The sequence below is a fragment of the Chenopodium album genome, chromosome 14, assembly GCF_948465745.1.
Source record: "Chenopodium album chromosome 14, dcCheAlbu1.1, whole genome shotgun sequence".
NCBI lineage: Eukaryota > Viridiplantae > Streptophyta > Magnoliopsida > Caryophyllales > Amaranthaceae > Chenopodium > Chenopodium album.
The window spans coordinates 2868978-2878522 of NC_137847.1; the positions used below are offsets into that span (position 1 = coordinate 2868978).

General features: G+C 33.9%; 1 protein-coding gene across 1 annotated transcript; it reads right to left on the reverse strand.

The window, feature by feature from the left end:
* Nucleotides 1–2855: 2855 nt before the first annotated feature.
* Nucleotides 2856–9116, reverse strand: LOC145578563 (tRNA (guanine(37)-N(1))-methyltransferase 2-like). The gene is made up of 12 exons (XM_081635865.1): nt 8977–9116; nt 8449–8554; nt 8158–8255; nt 7264–7368; nt 6334–6396; nt 5322–5395; nt 4637–5120; nt 4453–4521; nt 4213–4344; nt 3533–3639; nt 3272–3346; nt 2856–3166 (listed from the first exon to the last, which is right to left on the reverse strand). Exons 2-12 carry the CDS (start codon nt 8541–8543, stop codon nt 3098–3100), a joined length of 1371 nt encoding a protein of 456 aa, XP_081491991.1. The 5' UTR covers nt 8544–8554; nt 8977–9116; the 3' UTR covers nt 2856–3097.
* Between the last annotated feature and the right edge of the window lie 429 nt (nt 9117–9545).

Below are 9545 nucleotides of genomic sequence, written 5' to 3' on the forward strand. Positions count from 1 at the left end.
TAACTTATCTCTTGATGCGTGAACCAAACTGACAATAGCCGCGTCGTGGAGAACCACTGACCTAAAAGACGATTCCGCGCTACCTCCCGGTGCAGTAGACAATTGCGGTCGCCCTCCAGGATAAGCACGGCGCCGGAGTTTATGTGCACTCAGAATACTTGCCCAGAAAACAGAACAGGAAGAACATGTGTTTAAATAATTTTAGAGAAGAGAGAAGACTGATTGTGTGTTATGTTTTGGCTGAGAAAACCACCGAATATTTATAGGGTGAAGAGGAAAAACGGGAAGCATAAAAGGTGGGAAGAACCTGGCCAAGAAGATGACCAGATTAATCTAGTCAGTCAACAAACGAGGCAAGAAACAAGGGAGTGAATTAATCAGCTAAAATCAAGGGATTAATGGCTGATTAATTCCCACAACAGTCAGAAAATCCCAACAGTCAAAAACGGATACTTGGAATATTCTGTTAACAAGGAAAAGGAAATAAAATTTCTCCAAAAAGATAACAAGGACCCACGCCCGCGCATCGCATTCCCCAAGACCCCAAGTCCCGAGGCCCGAGCCCGACCCGACCCGACCCGGCTCGGCTCGGCGCGCGCGCGCGCGTGTGTGTGTGGAGTAACACACACCTCCAACTTACTCAACTAAGTAGTGCTAAAGCACTACATTATAAAAACAAGGAAAAACCTTCCTCCCCAATCAATGTGGGACTTTTCCCCTTCCATTGTTTTTCTCTCTCTCTCTCTTATTTTTTCCTAACACTCTAGCATTATATCAAGAACTTCCAACAACAGGGCCATGCAAATGGAAGTTATAGTGCTGTGATTGCTGTCATTCCCATCTTTATCACATTCTTTTGATTTTGCTGAGGCAATTTGACATTAAATAGTAATAGTGTGTACTCTCATTTTAGATGTTTTCATACTATACTATAGTTTTCATATAAGTAGTGATCATTCATTAGAGGCATTACTTTACCAACACTATGAAGTGAAAATGACTCTTAGAGAATTTGGTTTAGAACTAAAAGACTCACTTTCTTTAGTCAAATTGAATGGATAAGCTCTACAAGTAGAGTTAAAGATTTGGGAAATTAAAATTTTGTGTTGTTCATGCACGGTACTTAATGGCAAATTTGAGTATTGACTAATGTAAGAAACTTAGTCGGAAAGTTACTGGTAATTAAAAAGTCTCTAAGCGTTTAGTAAGTCGAGTTATACGGAGTAGTAATATTGTTTAAACATTAATTATATCTATCAAATCACATTTTTTTATAATAAATTTATCAATTTTTAACACCGCTCATTTGAAAAATGACTACCATATTATTTTAATGATATATAATATAATCCGCTCATTTTTTCACGTCATAAAATGGCCACTTAGTCTTATAATATCTACAATGTAAATATAAATTTTGAAAATTTTAATCCAACATAAAATAAATATTTTTTGAGAAACTATAAAATTAGAATAAAAATTACATAAATGAAACTAAAAATTTAATAAATCAAAAAAATGTTAATAATAATATTTAATACCATTAATAAAACTAATATAATTAATTACTTGGAAAAAATGTGTCAATTATGAACTAATAATCATTAAAACATTATAGTAGTCATATTTCAAATGGCTGTTGTAAAATTTTCAAAATATAAAAGAATTTGTCCTATTTTAAAAGATAAACATAAAGCAATGGACATTTCATGAGTGAGTATCATGACTCTACACAAAGTTGTTACATTACTTCACTTTTGATCTCAATCTAAAGCAAATGACATTCATATGTATATACCATGCTTCCTATATTTTATATATTATTCTAAATGGATGAACAATCCAATAATGTGCTAAGGATGCATTAACCTATAAGGAAAACCATGTTAATTAGAAAAATAATTTCACATGGAATTCTTATTCCATCTATACTTCATATTTTTATGATCTTGTTTGATCTTTCAAACATACACCAACTTCCAATATTGTAATTAACACTTCTCTTTCAAGTAGTATAATAAAACTTTGAAGTTTAAAATTCATTATGAGAAGTAACATAACTTCCCTAATAGCAAACTTTTTTGTATGGTGAGTTGGGATAAGATCAAGAACATAACTAACACTAAAAATTATCATGAATAGTGCTTAAGATTTGTTTTTAAAATGAAAGTTTTGAAGCAAATCCTTCAATGGCCCCCAAGAATATAGGGTATATCCAGACAAGATTAGCCACCCTAAAAAGCTCAAGCTGAACATGCATCAGCAAGAAGTAAGCATATTTTTGACTCAACTTTTGCTCAAAAGTTCCACGAAAATATTGTCTGAAATCACAACTTTCCAGCCTCAGTCTACGTGTTGCTCATGCCCATGCAAAATTCCCTCTTTTTTTTTAATAAATTTTGTTTACATTTTTAGTTAATAAAATTTAAAGAAAATAAACATATACAGTTATTTATGTATGCTTTTTGTTGTAAAAGTTTCACCTTTTTTTTTCTTTTTCTTCACCATCTTTTTTATCATCAGTAAAGAGAAATTGGTATTGGACCATGGTGCTATTCCAGTTTGGAAGGAAATATTTAAAGAACTTCTTGTCTCCCATTCTACTGCACATGGATTTTTGCAAACAATAACATTATCCTGAAGAGAATTTGGCAATTGGTTCGTACATTAATTTTTAACTCTCAATCTAAAATTATGCAAGTTCAAGATATCATAGCATAATAATCATATTACAATTATAGTCATATAAAAAAAGGTTAATATAATGTTCTAGCATATACAGACTACGATTGACTCCATAGTATTTCTAATACTACATACATAATAATTTCTCATAGTAGTATTGCTAGCTTTCTTTCAATTTTCAATAATTTATGCAAATATAGTCATATGATATCGTTAAGTATGACTAAAATTTAACAATAATACGTAGTATTTGCTATCTATGTGTCAAAAACAACTCCTAAATTAGTGTTGGTAAAGATCTTCAAAAGGCAAAAATCCTGGATTAACAAAGATAAAAACTCTCTTAAACCTAATTCTGTTAACACAAAAATTCCAAGGATACATAAATAAGTAAGACCATGTTGAACCGAGTTCAAGATACAATAGCTTCTTCATCAAGGCATGCTTCCTCGGGGAGTCTGAAGCTTAAGCAAAACATAGCCTGTAGAAGAAACAAGTCGGAAAATCCATAAATAAAGGGTGCCTGGAAAAGTTGACATATAACAGTAGTAAAATGATGGTAAAAGTGTAAAACAAATTATTTCACCTTGTTTGGTGCAACATCTCTAACCCTGTGGAACACAGGATCGTGTATCTTAGCATTTAACCTAGACTCAGCCACCTGCAAAGTAATTTAAATGTGCTTAGTTTGTTCATTTACTTATTGATCAACACGAAAAATATAAAATCTGGAAGCATGACAAAAATGGGCAAGTAAAATGCTGAGAACTACATAAATATAATTTAGGAAAATGATAATAACTTAGATAATTTAAATTACAAGAAGTGTATAAAGAGCATGACTTACTGAAATTATAAATTCTTCAGTTTCACTTGACCGGATGAAGCAGTAACAGTGAATCCAAGGTAGAAGTCCCTTCCAATATTTCCGGCAGATTAGACCTTTAAACGCGTCTGAAAAGAAAGAAATTGCATGATGGCAAAATCAACAACTTTTTCTAATTCTTTATTATTGACCAAATTACATGTACTCATAACTCTTTTTTACTTCATTCTTTTGATCTTTTGACGAGGACTGGGGTACACATACTATCTAATTCTGTGGATTAGATAGCCTTTTTTTGGGATTTTTCGCAAAACAGAAGCTCAGTCATTGAGTTCAAAGATAAAAGCACCAAAACAGCAACTAGTAGAAATGCTCTTTTTCTAATATAACATGGTTCTCCACTCAAACAGTCAAACATGCAAACTGACAACACAAGAGCATGAATTAAAGCTTGTTCCAGCAGAAAACTCAATGTATAAGCAAAAGAGAATCAAAGGTATAAAAATTAAGAACAGAGGAACTGGCCAATTTCCATTGGATGTTTCCAAAGGCAGTCATCATTTTCCAATGTAATGTCTCATAGGAAGGCAATGGACAAGCAAATTGAAACAAGATTCTCCATAACATAGCAAGAATTGAAATTCGTATCAACTTTGAAAAGTGAGAAATTAATGCATTATTTCAGGTAAGAATAGTATTACCTAGGAACTCCAAAGCAGAAGCGGGTAAATTCATGACCACGTGGTCAACATGCTCCCATGGCTTCACAGAGGGTACAGGACCCCTCATCCTCTTATTAGTGCCACGTTTTGTGCTGTGAGAACCAGGTGTTTCTGCAGTTTAACAGGAAGGAAGAAGATCAGCTATGCATATTTTCACATAGTATAAGTGAATGTGCGCCGCAATAAGGTCATAATACCATATCATTAAATCTATAATACCTTTTAGACAACATTCTGCAGACCTTTTGGCAGGACTGACTAGTGGATCAATCTTCTCACTACTGCCTCCTGCATAATCCGGTAAAATGTAAATTTTTTCTATAACTATTTAGCCTTATGTGCAAGTGACAGAAGAAAATCTCAGTCACATTCATAAAGATGAACAATACTTCTCAAATATTACCCTCTATATTCCTATTTTCTGCTTCACTTTTAGACTCTCTGCTGCAATCATCAGAAGCATTTGGAAGAACAGTCATTAATTGAGACATGAATTTTCTCGCATCCATATTGTATGTGAAGATGCAATCATTGACCTTGTTGATTTCTGCATTTATTTTCAAGAACCGGATACTATCTGGATTTAAATCATTTGCATAAATCAAGCACCCCTTTTGTGCTGCTGGGATAGCAAATGGGCCAATACCGGCAAACATATCACAAATGGTCTCTCCAGCTTGGAACATAGAGACTAGTCTCATATGTTCATGTTCTAATCTTGAGTTCCAATAGACCAAGCTGTAATCAAGCTTGAATTTTGCCTTATATTGCTTCACCTCTGTAACCATATCATTGTCACCAGCAAGGATTTCAAACTTCGGAACTCGAAACTCGTTTGTAATTGTGCCAACTTTATTGACCACAGTTTTGATTCTAGGGTAATTTTTCTGAAGATAACAAAATAATAAAATTGTGTGATGACTGATGAGGAACCAATTGACAGCCTGGCTAGAAATAATAGACCAAAATATTGGAAAAGCTCTGGCTTTTCTTTGCCAGAAAATGATCTCATTAAGAATAGGCAATAACAGCGAGGACACCATAATATGAAAATACCCCAAAAGAATGTCAAGTATAAATACACATACATCATAGATGACCTCCGCGACAACATCCTTGTATGGAAGTAGTTCATCAGTGATATTTAGATGTGCAATATGACCTGCATAATGATAACAAAAAGAATGTCAATGCAAAAATCATTAGCTCATGGAAAGAGCCAAGAAGTTTTCAGCAACACTAATTCCAAATTTTCCAATACAATCTCATTCAAGAGCTGTTAGTTATTCCCAAAATAATCATCCTTCAACATTTTTCAATGCTGAAATAGTGATACTTTTCATACGAAAACGTTAATGTAAGGTAGTGCCATCATAAAGCATGTATTTGATGGTCATTTTGTGAGAGTTATTACTTTAGAAATTTAACTTTCAAATACTCCCTCTAATCTGGAATTATTGTTATTTTCAGCGTCACTTTACACTTTTGGCGCTGCAGTTGAATACTATTCCTATTGAACCCTAATGTAAAACCGACACCATCACTATATACAGGTATTTATCAATGGTATCTGGGTCTAAGAGTTCTTATGCAAAAGACTAGAATGAAAATGAACCAATCGAGTACATAGCTATAAATAATTGAACATAGCTAGATATACAGCCATACAGGTATTTAATGATGGTATGTGGGTGTTAGAGTTCTTATATCTTTGCAAAAGACTAAATGTCTAAAATTCATATTTTACCCTAATGTAAACTCAAACATAATCGACTACGATTATTGCAGGTATTTAATGATGATATATGGGCATCTGGATCAAGTTTTAAAAGTTCTTAATTTGTACTAAGAAGACTAAAATGGCAATTACATTGGTATGCGGAAGGTGGTCAGTTGCGGCATGACAAGGAAAGTTATCTACTGCAATCATATTTAAACCTTAGAGCTAACAACCTGGCATGATGATCGATGATGGTCGGAATTTGCCTACAAATCTATTTCTTTTACTTTTGATGAAGTACCTCAGTAGTTAGATGGTTCAATGTGCCAAAGAAGCAAACGGAATGTCCTAAACATAACTAGAACGGAATGAATACTTAACTATAGTCTCAAATGATGATGGAACCTCAAGTCCTGCAGGTAGAATCTGCTTCAATATATGATCTGCAAGTGAATATAAGGTCAATCAGCAAAGTGATTACTGTAACAGTACAAAAGCAAATGCCATCAGTTTGCATCTAACTTTCACAGAAACTACCACAAAAGAAGAATACAGCTATTTACCATAAGCACTATGCACACTAAAAATATACTCCTGCAGCACTTTTGAGTTCTATCCAAATAAGTCATAATCAGGGGAAAAAATGAAAGGCATGTCAGACTTCTCAATGTATTTATAAAGGCGCTTTTGAACTTCAGCAAGAGTTTGATCCCATGCACTGCACCAATCACGACTTATGTTCACAGATTGTATTAAAATTCTAATGGTTCTGATTCAAGTATAAAGCCAATAATTGAACAACTCATATCATATACCTTTGTTTCGAATTAAAAGTATTCTTTATAGTTACTGGCTCACTGTTATTTGACCCTTATGTTACCAAGTTATTGACTTGGTTACCTACAATATCCCATTTCAATCAATTTTCTCTCATATTATTGGTAACTTATAACATTTTCAAGTAAAGCCCTACTAAATATCAAATGAGCAATCAGGGAAAATAGGATAACATATTAAGACAAATTCTGAAAGTATGACACTTAGATTTTCTTTAATCTAAAAATGGTCAACATTAAGACATACTTTATCGTCCTTAATAAACTTCTCCTAAGCACAATGAGATTTGCACAAAGCTGCAGCATTATAGAAGGCACGGAAAGCATTTATACACCCAGACACAAAGTATTGATGCTGGATGAGTATTAAATTTCTCAATGAAAGAGCATAATGGAAAGTATCTGATAGATAGAACACAAAAATAAAATGAATCAAACAGTGCGATTTTCATATTCTGAGAGCATGCAATTTACCTGCACCCCAGTAGGAATAGCCAAGGGTCAATGAATAAGGAACTACTTCTATCTCACAATGCTTCCGGAGTTCATCAAGTTTCTGCTCGGGGATATCAGACAAATCTGTCCAGCAAAAAAATATTCATCCATGAGGGCAGGCTATGAAGGCGAAAGGTGCAAATGTGACCAAGTGTACAAAAACATCAAAACAATCACCATGTTAATCTAACTAGGAAGCATGGAGAACAATTCCAAAGATACAAAAGCATCATCCCGCATCTGCTAATTTTAGCCAAACGATCCATCAACATAAAGGAGTCTCTCAAGGACAAAATTTCAACTTATGGTAGTATATAAACAACAGGAAATGTCTACGGCCATCTGCTTCTAGTTTGTTTGTGAAGTAGGTCAAACATTTGCCTTTCAGATTCATAGTGTAAGGAAAAAGCCTTTTAATGAATGAAAATCTAAGGCTAAAGGTGCCTCTCCACAACTCTATAAGGTAAGACTCACATTTAACTCTCTCTCCCCACAGGACAGCTTTATAAAGCCAAATAAAACAATACTAAGGAAGCATATATGATCAAGATGGATTCTTTCCTAGATGGAATGACCATTAGCTTGATAGACTTCAAGGTAAAGCAATACTTATAATTTCAAATAAACACACGTGGACAAATAGGGAAGTTGAATAATTCCTTTACAACCACCAATAACTAGGCACTGCCAAGTGCTAGAGAAGGAACTTGTAGAACGAGAAAGAAACAACATAGAATCAATCAACAGTAACACATGAAAAAAGAAAATAATTGTGGCCAAATTCTATCTGAAAGCTAGTCATTGACTCCCAAAAATAGGAGAAAAATTCATAGGACTTTGGCTACGCAAAAGAATGTATTTAAAACATATCACCTTTATTCTGTATTTTCTCAGACAATATCATGTAACGATTTTTTTCGGTAGTTGGATCTTCAGCTACCGGCTTCACACGAGGCCTATCCAGCAAGTATCTACATAAATAAAAAAAAGTCAATTGGAAATTCGGAACATTCAGCCACAGAAAAAGGGAGTACTGATTTAAAAAGTACTAAATGAATTCATGTTCTATCTCTTAGAAGATAATGCAAGACAAAATATGTAGAAAATAGTTACAGAAGGAAGAATAAACTTTTGATAAAACATAAAAACATCAGTGGCACATACCCATCAAGTAGCCGAGTGGCGGTTTTGCAGATTTCACGAGGGACTCTGAGCGCCCAAAGATCAAACTTCACATCAAACCCACTTTTGTCCAGCATCTCTACTCTCTCTGCTTCAACCACAAATCCAGCAATGAATTCCACGAACACGGGTTTTCAGTAAAGCATCAATTTATGAAGCTTTCAATCATATTGGATGAACAGATAAATTCCAGAAACCCATGAATTCATGACAAATTTTCCAACCCCATTGAGGACTTTCATCGAACAGTTAGTGTGCATGGAAATATACATACTCATTTGAACAATACGCCCTCAAATCTAGCAATGAAATTATCAACTTGTATATAATAATAAACATACAGAGTATAATGAGCGAAGCTGAACCAAATTAGCTCGAAAAAAAATGGAAAGCATAAATGATAAATCGGAATAATTGGTACAAAGTTAACATTTTTGAAAAAAAAATTATTGTGATGAAAATTTAAAATTATTCACAACAATGTGCTATGGAAAAAGAGAGGAGAGAGACCTTGGTTATCAGAATGTTTGGTTAGAGGGAGACGCAATCAATGTCTGGAAAGCTATTGACAATGCTGAGGAAGGTCGTGCTTCAATTTTTCTACTGCATGATGATATTAAGCGCTTACGTAGTTTGTTTGATTTTTTTTCGTTTGTTCTCATGTTAAAAGGGGCGGGAATATAGTGGATTAGTGGCTCATCTAATTGCTAGATGAGACACGAGCGGTAATGATGAAATTATTTGTATGGGTGTTTTTTTCCAAAGTGTTTTAGGGTTGTTCTCATTGACTGAACTGAATTTATTAGAGCTGAAGTGAAGTGAACTGAATTTATTAGAGCTGAAGTGAACTGAACTGAACTGAACCTATTAGAGCTAAATTGAACTGAAATGAATATTTTATAAGAGGGGAAATTAGGAACTGAACTGAACTTATTAGAGCTGAACTGAAAATAATCGTATGAGAACAGACCCTTAGTTTTGGTGGAACTTGATTTGCAATAATAATTCCCGTCTTCTTGTTTCAAAAAAAAAGGAGAGAGAAAACTTACATACGAACATAGAAGTTGCAGAGTTAAGAT